Source organism: Archocentrus centrarchus, chromosome 20 (assembly GCF_007364275.1).
Source record: "Archocentrus centrarchus isolate MPI-CPG fArcCen1 chromosome 20, fArcCen1, whole genome shotgun sequence".
In the NCBI taxonomy this organism is placed as follows: domain Eukaryota; kingdom Metazoa; phylum Chordata; class Actinopteri; order Cichliformes; family Cichlidae; genus Archocentrus; species Archocentrus centrarchus.
The window spans coordinates 2,125,337-2,142,527 of NC_044365.1; the positions used below are offsets into that span (position 1 = coordinate 2,125,337).

The 17,191-nt window shown below is 45.9% G+C and overlaps 1 protein-coding gene across 3 annotated transcripts in view; it reads right to left on the reverse strand.

Annotated features, from left to right (window-relative positions):
* Nucleotides 1-293: 293 nt before the first annotated feature.
* The window catches only part of LOC115799125 (activin receptor type-2B-like), a 38,074-nt gene continuing 21,176 nt past the window's right edge, over nt 294-17,191 (reverse strand). For 2 of the 3 annotated variants that reach the window (XM_030756125.1, XM_030756126.1), the window contains 9 exons: nt 11,571-11,778; nt 7,025-7,131; nt 6,138-6,286; nt 4,492-4,866; nt 4,207-4,355; nt 3,369-3,483; nt 3,146-3,284; nt 2,845-2,975; nt 294-1,376 (listed from right to left, as the gene is read on the reverse strand). In XM_030756125.1, the coding sequence (XP_030611985.1) occupies nt 1,155-1,376; nt 2,845-2,975; nt 3,146-3,284; nt 3,369-3,483; nt 4,207-4,355; nt 4,492-4,866; nt 6,138-6,286; nt 7,025-7,131; nt 11,571-11,778 (1,595 nt within the window). In that variant the 3' untranslated portion in view covers nt 294-1,154. The remainder of the gene's footprint in view (nt 1,377-2,844; nt 2,976-3,145; nt 3,285-3,368; nt 3,484-4,206; nt 4,356-4,491; nt 4,867-6,137; nt 6,287-7,024; nt 7,132-11,570; nt 11,779-17,191) is intronic. The other variant, XM_030756127.1, reaches the window with a different exon arrangement.

Below are 17,191 nucleotides of genomic sequence, written 5' to 3' on the forward strand. Positions count from 1 at the left end.
TGAGACAAAAAAAACTGTCACATCACATGACTGTTCACACACACACACACAGACACACACACACACACACACACACACAGACCTGAATGCATGTATGCATCATGAGGTCTTGCACCTTTTTTTTCTTTTTTTTCAGGGTAACACTTGTTCCCTTGTTTGGGCACCTTTACATATTCAGGACAGCCAAGAGGCTTTGAGCACCCTCAAATAAGCTCCTCCCACCGAAGGCTTCCACCAGCCCCGCCCCTTCACCACTCAGGAAACCCACGGCCGACGTCGCATCTGCTCCCCTCCCACACCCCCCACCCACACACCCCTGTAGACATGGTTACCTGAGAAAATATTTCCGAACCAACCAAAATGCTGTGGTTGAGCGCAGTTAGCCAATCAAACCTCTGCATACAAGGCGTCTGCCTCCCAGATCCACCAATCAGAGTTCTCTCAGCCTTCACCCTCACACTAGAAGAGCTGAACACAAAACACGAGAGAAGGGAAACCGCCACGCTAAAACCCAACAGTCCAATGTTGCCTTTTTCCTTCTGACCTCACTTCCTGTTTCCGTCTTTTTTGGATGCAACCCGTTGGATCCGAAGGTGTGAATAGCAACGTGTTGTCGCAGGAGAACGATAAAAAAAAAGAAAGAGTCCAGGAAAAGGTAGAAAATGGTCTGCTGTCAGTAGGTGTTTCCTGTGTAACAGTCTTGGGGTTCCTACAAGGGTTTTGCAGCATCGTAATAAAATGTCCCAACGGTCGCCTGGTGGAAGGTGGTTGCTAGGGGACGCTGTTGTCAGGTAGGTAGATCCAGATGTGAGCGGACGACAGCAGAGGAAAGAATGAGCGAGGAAAACAGTAAAAAAATGAGCGAAGAAAAATGGTCGCTGAGGTACCTGGAGATAGAAGAGCATTCACTGAGTCGGGACCTGAATGCGTTTTCTCATAAAACACACACCTGGTTAAAAAAGACACGAATGAGTCATACTGAGAGAAAAACTTAAGAAAAACAAGGTGTGCTGGTACTCTTCGTCCAGAAGGACTGAGAGGGAATCACATAAAGAGTTCAAAAAAAAGTCCAGAGAGTAAAATAGCAGCTGCTCTAACGCCCGAACTTCCACTGAGGAAAGACAGCGTGGTGTGTGCGCGTCGTTTCTTCCTCCTCATATACTGGACTCTTTGGGCGGCAGATCCACATTAGTTACCATGGGAACGGGTGCGACGGAGGACACCAGCAGGGTGTTGTTTTCGGAGGTAGGTGGGGTGATGGTGGCGGTGAGGCGGCGGATCTGGGCGATCCTCTCCTCCACGCAGCCGGCCGATAGTCGAGCCTCGGCGTCGTGATCCCAGCACTCCTCCACCGACTCACAGATCTGAGCCAGACCCTGCAGAGAGCACAGGGGGAAAGGTCAGGAAAGGAAGCACTGCTGCTCGAGCTTTAACCAAAGACAAGAAGATGACCCGGTCCACTCGGTTTGTATCTGAAACACAGCAAGGTGTCCCTCAGGGATCCACACTAGGCTGAATAATGTGGATACCTCCCTACTTTACGGCTCAGCACTGGAACATACAGTTCTATGCAGATGACACCATCCTTCATGAACACAGCCCCACCAACACCTCTGTGTTTAATTTAAAACTTCTTTCAAGTAAGGGAGGCCTTCCTCACCATCAACACACACTACCCACCGGGACGAGATCTTTTGAGTTTGCTCTCCAATACTGTCTTTACAGGGTCCTTACAAAATAAAACACCTTGAAAAAAACATTGTGAAGTGACACTAAATGAAAATGAAGGAGATAGTGGGTTTGATAAAAGGTGTCCCTCAGGGATCCACATTAGGCCCACTCATGTTTACATTAAAACCATTTATTTTCCAGTCCCACCAATAACTAAACTGACCTGCAGACCTCTGTGTTCAATGTGAAGCTTCACAGCAAGGGAAGTTTTCCTCATCATCACTGACAAGTTCTACTCATAGTTGGAAAGTGGAATTATATCCTTAAATTTAACACTTTAATAAAGACTTATGCTGTAATGATATTTATTCCCCGCTGCCCTGTAATCCATTAAAGTAACTTTGAATGTTATTAAGAAATGATCAGACAGCAGAGGGTCTTTGGAGCTTGAAAAAAGGCGACTGGACTTCTTTAAGTTTCTCGAAGATGTTTCACCTCTCATCCAAGAGGTGAAAGGTCTTTTTTCAAGCTCCAGAGACTACTATGACCTGGATGACTGAGAACCTACACAGAACCTACACCTTTACATTTTGAGAGAAGCCGGTTGAATCTAACAATAGATTAAATGCAGTGTTGAGGCTGTCATTCTCAGCATCTACATGGATGTTAAAATCACCCACTATAATGATTTTATCTGAACTGAGCACTAAATCAGATAAAAAGTCTGAGAAATCAGAAACTCTGAGTAAGGACCAGGTGGACGATAGATACTGTCAGATATTCACCTCCTTAGAGTATAAAGCAGCTGCAGATGACTGCTGTTCTGAGAACATTCAGTAAATACCCCGATGTAATAGAAACAGCTCTCAGTATCAAAATGTGTTTTGCAGCAGAGAACAGAAAGAAATAAGAATCATGAGAGCAGCACAGAGAACCTCGAACTGAACGAGAGCTTTAAAACATCTGGAACATCAGCTAAACAGAGCACCAACAGCTGGAGGACAACGCTTCATCCAGTTTTCTGAAGGCAGATGAATGCGTAGTTCATCTGCTCATGAAATTCATTATCCAACAGCACGCTAAGATTTAATATATAATCAGAAGTTCAATGTTTTCATTTGCTTTGTGGGGATGATTCCGGTCATGTTGATGGTTGGACTGATTTTCACTCACGTTGTGTTTAAGCCAGAGCTCTTTGATGGCCGGTCTCATCTTCTTGTGGACCACGACTTCCTGCAGGTCCTCCAGTGATGGATGCTGACCAACCTCCTCCTCGAAAGGCAGCATGTACTCATCCACTGGCCCTGAACACACCACAACCAGGACTCAGCATGGATGTTAAAGGTGGAGGCCAGCATTGCTTCCATCTGCTGTTGAGACCTCCTGTAATCAAAGCTGTGTATGTGTGTGTGTGTGTGTGTGTGTGTGTGTGTGTGTGTGTGTGTGTGTGTGTGTGTGTGTGTGTGTGTGTTACCGTCTGCAGCCTTGCAGCGGGACACCAGCTCCCACAGCACCAGGCCCATGGCGTACATGTCGATTCGAAGGAAGGCGTCTCGCTGGAAGTTGATGGCTCCTTCTAAGACCTCGGGAGCCATGTACCGCCTGGTGCCCACCTGCACACACAGACACACAAAAGCGTGTGGTGAGCATGAAGATGACACTTGTCTCCTCAGCCACCTGCAGGCAGAGCGGCTCACCTGTCCATGCGTCTCTCCTGGCGGTTTCCCCGGCTCGAAAAGCACGGCGAGGCCGAAGTCTCCGATCACTGCTGTGAGGTCAGAGCGCAGCATGATGTTCTTACTCTTCAAATCCCTGAGAGGGAAAGAACATAAAGCACATCAAACACAGACACGTTACCTGCCCACAACATTTACTGAATAATAGCACTGTTTCTGAACTACAGTTCCCATCATGCCTTTAGCTGCTGCTGCAGCTGCAAAGGAAGGTGTAACATTGTCAGGATGTCAGAGGGAGGTGTGGCTCTCTAAAGAACAGATTCTCCAGCAGTCAAACTGAGACAGTGTTGCTGCACAGTGGAGGATCATGACAATCTGAGACATGTGGCGTACATGTACTACATGTACTACTTCATATATTGCTCATTACTGAAGTAAAAAAGGAGGTAAATCTACTCATCATTTTTCCTGCTTTACTGTCCTGATGCTCTGATTGGAGGAGCCAGAGACACTGGTCATGTTTGTGCACTTGACTGAGCCAATAATGAAGCTGTAAGGTTGTGTAACTCTGAGCATGTGCAGTAGGCAGATAACTTTAAAGATGGTTTCTGATTTTATGCACACAGTTTTTATGTCCTGTGAGACGTGTGCTTCAGAATGAGTGAAGAGGAGGTCAAAGCACAAGCAGGGAGGTGGTTTCCTCTAAAATCTGTACACAGGCGCCACCGTGTGGCAGAAAGCTGTTACTGCAGATAAATGTTTCCTGTCAGATTTGTAGAGTGCTGTCGTTGTCGTTGTTGTTGTTGTGTCTCTCCTGCTTTGGCTGCTCTGAAGAGGTTTGGAGGGTTTGTGTGCAGACCTGTGGGCGATGGCCGGTTTGGGTCCCTCTCCTTTCAGCCGGGGGATGTCTTCGTGGAGGTAAGCCAGGCCACACGCCAGCGACTCGGCTATGTGACACAGCTCGGACCAGCTGACCACGTTTCCCTTCAGGAAGTCTGACAGGGAGCCCTGCGGAGACACCACAGAAATCAGACCAGCTCAGACTCCAAAGGTTTGTTCAAAATCAGTGAACTTTATCAGAAATTCAAGTGGACACCCTCAAGTTTCTAAATTATGTCCCCTCTGCCTCCCTCCTCTTCCTCACCCTCTCGTGGAACTCTGTGATGAGCCACAGCTCGGCCTCCAGGTGACTCCCTCGTTTCTCTGCGGCGATGAACCTCAGGATGTTTTCGTGTCTCATTCCCGGCGTCATGAACACGTCCCTCTCATTCTCCCATGAATCTTTATTCTGTCGGGAAGCAGAGGAGGTGATGAAGGGGTTGGAGACACAACAACAGCACCGACACTCGGAGGAACAGCCAATGAGGAAACGTACCTGGATGGGAAAGATCTTCACAGCCACGTATTCGTTCATCATCTGGGCCTTCCAGACGCAGCCGAAGCGCCCGCTGGCTTTCACCTCGAGCAGCTGCAGCGGCTTGAGACCCAGCAGGGGGGAGGCAGGAGGTGGACCGGGGTCCTGGAGGACACGTGGAGAGCAGAGCACCAACATGTCTCATTTAAATGTTGGACTCAAGTTGCTGAGTTGAGTTGTTGCATTTATGACAATAAAAGATTGAGAAGTGTGAACGCGAGAGACACTGATCATCGTTTATCAAACCGTGGAGTCAGATTCCTGCTCCTCTTTCTCAGATATCTCTGCAGACTGAATGTTTGGACTTCTGTCAAACAGAATACGACTTCTGACGCTTCGTTCAGCAACACCTCCTGCAGTGCAGGTCTCCTGCATATTTCACTGTGTTGATGAACTGATAGTAATAGTTAGCTGCAGCCAGAACCAACAGCTGCTGATCTTTAGGACATCATTCGGGTGATTGTCCAGGTTTTGTTTCCTGGTTTGACAAAGTCTAAAAATACAGAGCACGATCGCTCCAGTGTGAATGTTCTGCCCCGGTTCTCCATTTGGACATGCCCTAAGCATCACACCTAGGAGACACCCAGTTCCTCACCTGAACTCTAAAGCTGAGCCCAGACAACTTCAGCAGTGCTTCAGTCTTCTGCTGGCTGCTGCCCTCAGCTTGTGGTCAGAGATGGATGGATGGATAGATGGATGGATGGATGGATGGATGGATGGATGGACGCATAGATGGATGGATGGATGGATGGATAGATGGATGGGTGGGTCTTTCTAAAGCTCAGATGATGGCTCCTTCTGATGAACCCTGGGCTGTCTTCTACATTACAACAGTCAGAGCGAGCCGTTGTGTTTTAAGGTTTCAGTTCAGGAGTTGCTGTTCTGAGCAGTTTGAGACTGTGATTGTTTTACAGCTAAATATGCAGAGTCATGATTTGTTGAGAAACTGGTTTGTTGGGCTGCTTTTGTGTTTTTCTCGCACGAATAAACTGAAACTCGGGAACAGTGGATGCTCTGTGTGATGCTATAATCAGGCGCCTTGCAGACAGAAGCATATCTAACTGTGCTGTGAGTTTCGAGGACTCCTATTATTCCTGATGTGTTCATGTTTGAGTGGAAGCTGCAGTAGCAGCAGACCCCCAGCAGATGGTGCTCCGACAGCACATTTCCACAGTCTGAACGTGGTTGTTGGCTCATGTCTGTCTCAGCTTCGTGGAGTTAATGTACCTCCAGGAAAACTGATGTCATCAGCTAAAGTCTGCAGGTGGAAAGTAACTGAGTACATTTACTTGCCTGTTTTCTCTCCCCCCCCCCCAAAAACAACAGAAAAAACCCAAAAATCGATGTAATGAGACATTTTGCTGTCAGAGTTTCACCTCGGCGATGTCCACGTGTCCGTACGGAGGTTTGCGGTGTCGATACATCCAGATGGCGGTGAGCAGGGTGACCGACAGCATGGTGACGGGCAGCAGGCAGTAAATCATCACATTTAACACGCCCACACTGGAGGGCGGGGCCTTGATCACTGAAACACAGAAAATACAAAAAAAAAGTTAATTTTAAAAAGTAAGAAAACACGTTATCGGCTCTGTGTTACCATGGTAACACTGGTAAGTCCCGACAGCCTGGTGTCAGTTTGAGCAAACAGCTGTTAGCAGGCTGGCGCTCGCTGCCATGACACCACCCATTAGTGAGTAATGAAGCCTCAAACTGACTTTTTTCACTGCCTGTCATAATACTGAAACAGTAGAGACTTGTCAATCACAGGTAGCCCCGCCCTAAATCCTCCCCTGCTTCCCGCTCCTTTGTAACCCTAACGAGACCATAACTTCCAAAATAAACTTCATGATTTATTGAGTCAGACCTGAAACCAGTGACTGAGATCGTAAACTTATCAGGAAAGAGTTCACTGAGCTCAGAGACACAATCAGCCCCCTGCTGGACATTAGAGAGAATGTTGACCAGAGAGCGACATCCATCTTTATGTACAGTCTATGCTAACGGTTGATCAGGTAGAACTTGAGCATCGAACCGAGAATTAACCTCAGGCAGGTAAATATGAGCTGGTAGTATGAAGAACAGCTGAAACATGGACACAGCAGATCATGAGATATCCTGAATACATACATGTTAAACACAGACACTGACCAACACGTATGAAGACACAGTTTGTTCTGCTGAATAAAACATTTAAAGGACTAATTGATGAGATGAAGCACAAACAGTAGAATATAGATGTGACACATGCACAAAGCCCACTCACGTGGCACGGTGACATCCGGCAGGTGGGTGAACTGCTGGTTGCAGAAGTTTCCTTCACAGCAGCAGAAGAAGACCTGCGGGCTCTCCTCGGTGGCCACGCACTCCTGCCTGAGAGACGCAGACAGGAAATGACATCAGCTGCTTTCATATAAACACCCATGTAAACATGTGCACTGTTCATGCAGTTAAATATGATCAGATATGACTCGAGCAAAGAAAGATTCATTTATGTGACTGAGAGCCAGAATTTGTGCGAACAGGAGCAGGAAGCACACACATCCACCCTCCAACACTTGGTTTAGTATCTACCCTGACCGGGGCGGGCATTTACGGCCCTGTCATGTTTCACACAGGAATCCTTTTTCCAGCTGAGCTGTTTTCATCCTCACTTTGGGGTTTAAGTATCTGCCTCGAGGCTTCTGCAGCAGGAAGTCACAGCTTCAGTTGTGATTCACAGCTTCAGCTCATAGAAATATCCGAGTGTTCGTCCACTCGAAGATTAAACACGGTGTTTGAGTCAGAGGAGGAAGAAGCTGCAGAGATGGAGAGAGGAGGCTTACCAATGAGATTCTGTCAGCTGCTTCATCATATCAGACCAGAGGATTCACATAGAAACTCATTCACAAACCCAACAGGTGGAGGACGCTTCAGACTGAAGCTCTTTCTGGACCTTCAGTCAGCGTTCAGTCCTCCACCCTCCAGTTTGTCTTCTGTCTGAGCCCACAGTCCCCACTCAGCCACCAAACAGCACAAATCTACAAACTCGTGTCACATGTCTGTGTATCATCAGCTGTTCAGATCATCTCCTTCCTTCCTCCTCCCCATCCTCCTCGCCTCCTGGGACGCAGCAAAAGGAGCACTCACTGGTGACTGTAAAGCAAAGTCTCCTCAAACAAACCAACATTGTTGTCTCATCTCTCTGAGACTGAGAGGAGCAGCCAGGTTGGAAACAATCATTCTGACATCGAAGGGTGCTGCTGTGACTCACACACACACAAACACTCCACAGCATGCAACAATAAACAACAAAAATAACTGATAACCACAGTGTGGATGTGTGAAAATCTCTCATCTCACACTTTATTAAAGATGATGATCCACTGTTAGCCTGTAGGGGGGGCTCCAACCCCATCAGTCAGTGATCTAAACTGCTTCTGCTGCTGTGACAACTGTATGTGCTCACAGCACATCAACTGCTCCAGCAGCTGCTGTCGATGACGCCTCACTCCCGCCTTTAAAAAACAGCACCGCACCTTTTTATCGTCCACCCACGAGCACAGAGCCGGAGTTAATGCCCACTAAACCAGGACCAAGAGCCACTGATGTCAGTCAGGTATTTAGAACAGAACATCTCAGAGTGATGCTGAAAGACCTCCATTTATTACTTCTAGGCTGGACGATGGTAATTCATTATCAGGATGCTCTAAAAGCTCTCTGAGAAGCCTTCAGCTGATACTTCAGTTTATTCCATATTAGTGTCTCTTTACTGACTCTCAGTTAAATCTGGAATTGAATTTAAATTTCATTTTCTTCACATAAAAAGTCCTGAATAATCCGGCCCGATCATATCTCACAGACCCATATTAGTCAAATAGATTAAATCTGGATCAAGATCTTTCTAAGAGGTCAAAGCGGCAAAAATTTTCTGTCTGTTCACCGTGATCGAGGAGCAGCTTTTTATTGGTCTCTGATGGATTTCACACTGTCACAGTTTTCCAATCAAAGCTCCACAATAAGCACTAAATAACTAGTATTTGTATTTTTATGATTTTTATGAGTCAAACAACTCGTCGAGATCAACTTTAAACTTTCAGTAGATTTTCACTCCTATGTGATGATGTTTGACTCACTGATTCATTACTTCTATGTTTCCAGTAACACGTATGGAAGGAAGACTGATTATAATAGTTCAACTATATTATATAATACCAAGGACCGAGCAGAGAACAATAACAATATACAGGACTCAGATTAAATCAGATATAGCATGAAAGCTGTGGTGGGGGTGGGTTGCTAAGTGGCTTGCAGGTTATCTTAAACAGTGTGTCACATATGAAATATCTAACAGACAAAGTAGATCAGCTGGATTTTTCTCAGTTTACAATAGTTTAAATCAGTTTGTTTGTGACGATTGAAGTTAATCAGTTTCATTTTGTTCTCACATCTCATGTAATGGCAACATTAAACCAGGACACATCTCTGAATCCTGAAGCTTCCACTCCACCCACTGTCAGTTTTAGCACACCTCCAGTCTGGTATCAGTCCCTCGTGAGCACACTCGTCATATTTGATGCTCTCCACGTGATGATAAAATTGTTTTCTCTGTGTTTATCTTTCAGCTCCAGAGATCTCATACGTTGAGCGACGCTCCGCTCCGCTCTCTCTCATCATCATAGTTGAAACAGCTAAGGGAGGCTAACAGCAGACCTGTCAATCAAACGGTATCCGGGGAATGCTGGATATCATGGCAGCAGTCTGGCTGCAGTTGTACTTGACCCAAATAACAGTTTTTTTTTTTTCTTTGACGCCTCGAGGAAAAATGTGAAGTTTGCAGCGTATCGTTTGTGTCGGGGGAGAAAGTGAGAAAACGTTTTGCTGCTTTTCTCTCCTCTCTTCATCCTTTTACACCGATGACTGAGGAGAAGTGAAGGGGCTGCGCTCCTCACGGCTCCTGGTCGCCTTTAAAGCTGCTGATCCAGGAAATGCAACTGATTATACCGTCTGAATACCTGCAACCTGTTCAGCAGGTGAGCGTGTCAGAGTGTTTAAGAGCAAAATGAGCAAGAGACGATTCTTAGTAGAGAACAAACGTACCTTCTAATGATATCATAATCTGTTGTTCCTGCATGGAAAATCCTTTTAAACGGCTGAGTAATTAAAGGAAACAGGAAAGGACACCTTTAAGTATGTTTAGAAGGTGCTGAGACACCACGATAATATCACCTGTACAGGTGCCTCTGCAGGTTTACAGTCAGAAAACACCTGCTCTGATCAAGTTTCATTAAAACTAGTGCTGCCCATCGATAAAGCTAAAATCTGAAATCTGAGAGCTGTTGTCTTCATTACACTGTGGCCTCAACAAGCTACAGCATCACTGCCAAAACAGCATCAGGCATCACTACACCTGTCAATCAAAAAGCAGCCCACGATGAAGGTGGAGACACTGAGAAGGATGGGAAATGAGGCTCCATCAGGTTACGTTCCTCTCATTTGGCCGTGTGCTGTCTTCTCTCTGTGGGTTCACATCCACCAGCTGTGCTGATCTGGAGTCAGTTGCAGCAGACATAACAGTCCATAAATAAGAAGGCTGTAGTCACCATGACGTCGTCCACTGGCTGCGTTTTGAAGCCTTAACATCAGCATTTTGGGACCGTGTTGGTTTTTGGAGATGGGACTGAGTGTGTTTTCAGTGCTAATGCTAGCTAACATGTAATCACGGTGCCTCCTCGACCCGTATCACACACAGATACCTGCTAATCAGCGCTCAGTAACAGCCACATAAAATCCCTGAATGTCACTGGAGCTCAGACTTCCTGGACAGCTTAAAGTTTGGAAGCCTTATTCTAATTTAAACAGGTGAGTCATAGAAGCATCCTCCCCCCGTACAGCTGCTATGAAGGGGAGATTATCTACAGAGACCGTAACAGTTTCTGTATCAGCCTGTGAACACGTTTATTTCTGCTGTAAAGTTTTAACATGGGAGTCTCTGAGGCTGGCTCCCCGCTGGTGCCTCTGCTGGACTGCAGAGGAACTGCAGCTGTGGAGCTTCTGTGCTGGCTTCAGTTTTCAGACCTGCAATCCTGAAATTTTAAATCATTTCTCATGAAATGTGACTGAAAAATGACACATCAGGACGTGACGTAGACTACAGCAGAGTACAGGAAGTGCTAAAATATGTGGAACCACTGATAATGTGAGACGCTCCTTTTAATGTCTGCGCTGTGCTTTAGCTCAGCTGCTGCTGCAGACAGCACAGCAGTCAGAAGAGACCAAGAACGTCTTTGTAATGAAGTGAAACAGGCACTTAAAAACAGTGGAAACTGTCCACTTCATCTTCCTGCACATCTTCAGTGTCATGATGCTGTTGAAGCCTCTAACCTGCAGACGACACTGACAGACACCAAGGTGGGACATCAGTCCCAGTAATTCCACACTTGCTCAGCAGAGAAGCTTTTAAAATATAACAAGCTTTTATGTGGAAAACACAGGGCACAAAAATCTGACTGCATGCAGAAGGTTTTCTAGTTTTATGGAGCTTTGCAGAGCATCGTGATGGCGTCTGTACAAAGATCTGTCCTGGATACAGGTGGGTCAGGTATCTGCAGATCAGCTGCCAGCCTCTTCTGTCAGAGCTGCTGAGGTGTTTCATGCTGATACTTAACCCCAAAGTGTGCATCAGCTAATAGAAGCTCAGTGTATTTTATGATGTGGACCAAAGCACCATTTAACTGTAACTTAGCAGGATGAACAACTGAGATGACTGATCCAGGTTGGTTTGGTTCAGTGTGCCTCATGTGTTAAATATGTGTGTAAGTGTGTGTTTGTACCGGTCATAGCAGTTGAAGTCGTCCAGCCAGCATCCTTTTTTCACCAGCTCGATGGAGCCGGAGTTGTTCCTCCAGGAGGCGTAGCAGTGCGAGCGCTTGTCCTTCTCGTCCTCGCAGAGCTCCACTCCGCTCTGGTTGGTCTTCTCGATCTCGTAGTTGACGTTGTAGTACACACACTCCCTCATGTTGGCCTTCCCATGGCTCAGCCCTGCAGCACACACACACACACACACACACACACACACACACACACACACACACACACACACACAGAGAAGACAGTTTTCAATCTGTGAAGTTCAGAAGATAGAAAATGTGCTCCAGGGGGCGCTGTGGAGCTTCAAGCCTCTCAGCACACTGACAGAAACAAAGAAGGCATTCAGGAGCAGACGCTCATCAAAGTCCTGAAAGACCCTGAGCTAAAAGCTGCCGTGGGCGCTGACGCCTGGGGCTCGATAATCCAGCGCTCCTCAGACCCTGACCCGACTGCTCCCACACCATCAAAAACACCATTAGCACTTTTTAATCATACTCATCTTATTAAAGCACAGAGGCAGAAGAAAAGAGGCAGAAAAATGAGCTTGACTGTCTGCCTGCATGCAACAGGTGAGCTCAGCTCTCAAAGGATGCTTTCAAAGACGCTGCTGAGACAAAAGTCTGCCAGCAGCAGAAGTTCAGAGTGACTCAGTTCAATGAGCTCAGTGACGAGACTCTTCAGCCTCTTCACACGGGAAAGAAGACGAGCCCCACCGTGACACTGACTCTCCACACTGCTTAAACACACTTCAATAACCAAATCACCACTGATGACGAGCTGGAGGTACCCACACAGCACTACGACACAGAGAAGGCCAGTTATAAGAAGAGGGCGTTTTTACATGCTAAAGATGATTTCTGGACATGCTGGATGATTTTAACCACAGAGCGGAGGATCTCCTCCTACCAGGCTGTGGCACATTTGTTGCACATTTAGCAGCTGCTGTAGTTTGGCTAGCATGAGGACAGGACGGTTACTAGAACAGCACCAACCTGCTCTTTATTTTATGGAAATAAATAACTGATCAAACTGCCACAGACTGTCTGCAGATGGGAAAAATAACCCTGGATGTCTACAGCGACTGATTCAGACATCATGATTATTACCTATTAATACAGTCAGAGATGTCAGTCTGATTAAACTGAAGCTCAATCAGAGCCTCTGCAGAGAAAGCTGAGAACACACGATGAGCACTGATTTTATTAGCCGTGATTGTAAGAGAAATCAAACACACACTTTCTGCGCTCACAGCATGAAGCCACAAACTGAAGCCGTCCTGCTGAGCACTCAAATCATCCTTCCTTCCTTCCTCTGCCTTTCCTCTGCTCGTCTTCCCTAAAACCTTCATCCCCCTCTTTCCCCAGAGAATAAACCACATTCCTCCAGGAGCTGCAGACATACAAAGAAAGACCAGGAGGAGGAGGAGGAGGAGGAGGAGGAGGAGGAGGAGGGCTTTTCAGGTAGCTGTACAGCTGCTTGATCTTCTACATTTACGAGGACCCTGAATCTGATTCTAACCTCATTCTTTGATGGGCTGCAAACTGCTGAACGGTCCGTTAAAGAGCTGATTTCTGTTCAGGTAAATGCAAACGGGAGAGAAATACTTTATCACATGTTTGGGAAATTCCTTTGTCACAGCAGCTGAAATAATATTATTACTAATATTATTATGTTAATATAATAATATGTGATAGATGCCTGTCTGCCAGACAGATATAGCAGCTGATAGCATGTGGTATGAGCGCTCTCCTCTCCTGTCCCTGTAGCAGCAGAGCTGTTATTGGTCTGATTCAGACTAAGTCTCATCCAAGTCTTTGTTCTTGTACTTTTTTTAAAAGCTGCCCAGCGGTTGGTAACATCACCTGTTGTCAAGGTCTGTTATTTTCTTGTTCTCCTGTTAAAGCCTTTACATTTACCTCTGCTTCACTGTGTGCTGGATGCTGTGTGTTGCTCTGGTGAGTCAGTCATATTTTCTTCATTGCTGATCATCATTGTGCACTGGTGATGATAAATCACTCAGCACTCAGATTGACTAGTGTCTGGGTGGTTATGTATACAGTATCGATGGCTCCTTCCAGCAGCGACTAAAATAATGAAGGAGATTCTGGATGTCTGTCCTCAGGTCACAGAGTCCTCACAAACATATACAGGTGAGTATGCTCTCACACACACACACTCACAGATGTGATCAAAGACCTTTGAAGGCAGGAACTTGTGGGCACCAGATGTAACCTTTGACCTTTGTGGTCACACAAGAATGAGGTCATCACCAAAAAAGTGTGTGCACACGCGCACACACACACATGCGCGCGTGCACGCACGCACACACACACACACGCACACACAGACACACACACACACACACAGAGGTAGTGCTTGTCAAAGTAAAGCTGATGTTAAACATGTTAAGTGATAATTATTCTGTTTTGTGCTGCAAAGTATCCATATCATGTAAATGCAATAAAAATTCCAGTTTAGATCTTGATTATTAGATCATGATTATTAGATCTTGATTATTAGATCTTGATTATTAGATCTTGATTATTAGATCATGATTATTAGATCTTGATTATTAGATCTTGATTATTAGATCATGATTATTAGATCTTGATTATTAGATCTTGATTATTAGATCTTGATAATTAGATCATGATTATTAGATCTTGATTATTAGATCTTCATTATTAGATTAACAGAAATCAGCTCATTTCAAGAACTGTGAAAATAAAAATGAAGAAAGGCCTTTTCACTCTGTGTTTTATCATCTAGGACTTCTTATAACAACATATCAGTAAATTTCAATTCTTCTGTGTCTTTGTTAGATTTTCCAAAGCAACGTTAGCGAGGAGCCTGAAGCGCTCTGACATAAATGAATGATTCCCAAAGACAAAGGTGCACTAATTAAACTCTTTCCATAGTAAAATAAATAAATGAGCAAATATTAACTAAACCATCATATTATTTATTAATGATGGGTATCAGAACGAGTGACCAGACTGAAACTGAACAGTGAACAGTGCAGGAGCTGCAGGGTCAGTGCAGAGGGCGAACGAGTGGGTTTAAAAAGGCGAGGGCACGGTGGGCAAACGGGAGGAGAACAGCTCAAACTTCCTGAGCCCAAAGCTGGAGGCAGTGAACAGTGAGGCGGAGCGAACACTGAGCTTTGGCAGCGCTCAGCGCGACAGATGTTACAGCCAATCTGTGCATTAACCGTCGCTAGGCAACCACAAATGTGGGAGTATTCACTGACACCCACCCCCCCAAACATGAAACACTCACCCACCCCCTGAAAGAACACACACACACACACACATCCTGTCCTGCACAGCTGTGAATGTACAGCTGCAGTCAGACTGCATATTCAGTGCAGTCACTACTAATACTACTAATACTGCTAATACTACTAATACTGCATGATCTCAGACCCTGTTCCTGACTGTTTAATGTACTGAGCTGTTTGTGTTAAACACACTGTATATAAAAGATGGACAGAGGCACCGTGACCTCATCCATTTGTTTCTGGGCTTCAACAGCGATTTATCCATTGTTGTTATTGGAGGAAGTGATGATATCAGCTGAGAAGGTGGAGCACAGACAGTACAGGAGCATCACGCGCGCGCACACACACACACACACACACACACACACACACACAGATATCTGCTTATCAGTAGCATCCAAAGTACATCCAGAGCCTCACTCAGCAAACTGGAGCTCCGCCTTCTTGGATGGTCTGTTAGTCCAATGAAGCACAGCAGCCCCATCATTGGTCAGATAATTGCATCATAAATGCTCCAACAGCACAAACCCAGTCCAGAGGCCTAGCAGACAGCTAGCAGCTACAGCCACCAGCGTCACCTCCCACCTGTCATTCACAGAGGCCACGCCCCTAACAATGCATCCTTTAATCCAATTTAATGGAGCTCTTCTTGTCGTGTTCTGCAGTCAGAATCAGAGGGCTCTTCAAACGCTGCCCCTCAGGATGCTGCTGCTGCAGACGCTCTGCTGCCACTCGCTTTACGCCCCAAATCAAACTGCCATGAAGCAGTTTGTGGTGCTCTGACACCCCTGAAAGGACTACACCAGAAACCTTTAAAACATCTGAAGGCTGAGTCAGTGTGTCGAACCCATCCATCCATCCATCCATCCATTCGCTTCCGCTCATCCTGTTCAGGGTCGCGGGGGGGCTGGAGCCTATCCCAGCTGTCATAGGGCGAGAGGCGGGGTACACCCTGAACAGGTCACCAGCCTGTTGCAGGGCCAACACAGAGAGACAAACAACCTTTCACACTCACATTCACACCTATGGGCAATTTAGATTAGCCAATTAACCTAACCCCAGTAAGTGCATGTCTTTGGAATGTGGGAGGAAACCGGAGTACCCGGAGGAAACCCACGCAAGCACGGGGAGAACATGCAAACTCCACACAGAGAGAGGGAGAGGCCTGGGCCAAGGGGGAATCCAGATGTTATTCTAACTGTGAGGCAGCAGTGCTAACCACTGCACCACCGTGCTGCCCAGTGTGTCGAACCCTTCTATCAAAAACATTACTGACTCTCTCTGATGAAACAGGAAGTCTGTGAACCTGCTGGGTTTTACGCTCCAAGCCCTTTAACATCAAAAGTAGCTTTAAAAGAGGAACATTGTTCAGTTGTTGTAGTTGTGATTTTCCTCCATGTTTTCATCACAGATTTCTTGCAGTACATGTTTTTGATGAGGAGCAGCAGAGCGGCCTTCATGCGTTTGTGTCGAGCATCCATTCAAAACTCTTAAAGTCATCATCGTTATCATGAAGAAATGAGCCGGAGAGAGGAACGAACGGAAGAGTTACTGACCGCAGATCACAGCTTCTCTAATGGAGCATGTGAAGCACTTTTACTCACCTGATAATCAGCCACGCTGCATTCTGGGATACGAAGCAGCTGCTGATGTCTCTGTGAGTACTGCAATAGCACAAAGTACACAGAGGACTTCAGCAGTAATGTTTGCAGTAGAGTACTCTGACAGAACCCTCATCAGTATTCTGGAGGTCGACCTCGGTTACCTTGGAGACCTGTGAACTGATGCCTGTGTGTGTGTGTGTGTGTGTGTGTGTGTGTGTGTGTGTGTGTGTGTGTGTGTGTGTGAACTTTATGTAACTTACTGATCAACTTTTTAATTGAAGAAGTTGTTTGAGTAAATGTCAAAACACACACACACACACACACACACACACACACACACACACACACACACACACACACACACACACACACACACACAGGTCTGCCATTCTGTCTCTGTGAGGACCTTTGCTAACACATTAGCATCCCTGGTCCCTCGTGAGGCTTCAGCTCCGTGATTATCCGATTCTCTCACTAATGCCCACGTCCACTTTAACTTATCAACCAGTTAACAAGACAGCAACTCACCAGGCCACCTCTTTCCCCAGGTAAGAGAATAATAAAGGACAGTACCAATCATTTTAGAGTCAGTTGTTTAGTATAAAACTTTTATACTATAATAAAAACTTCTTTAACCCTCTGTACCCCATAGCCAGTCAGCGTGTTTCAACCACTGTGTCTGTATAAAAATGGTTTTGTA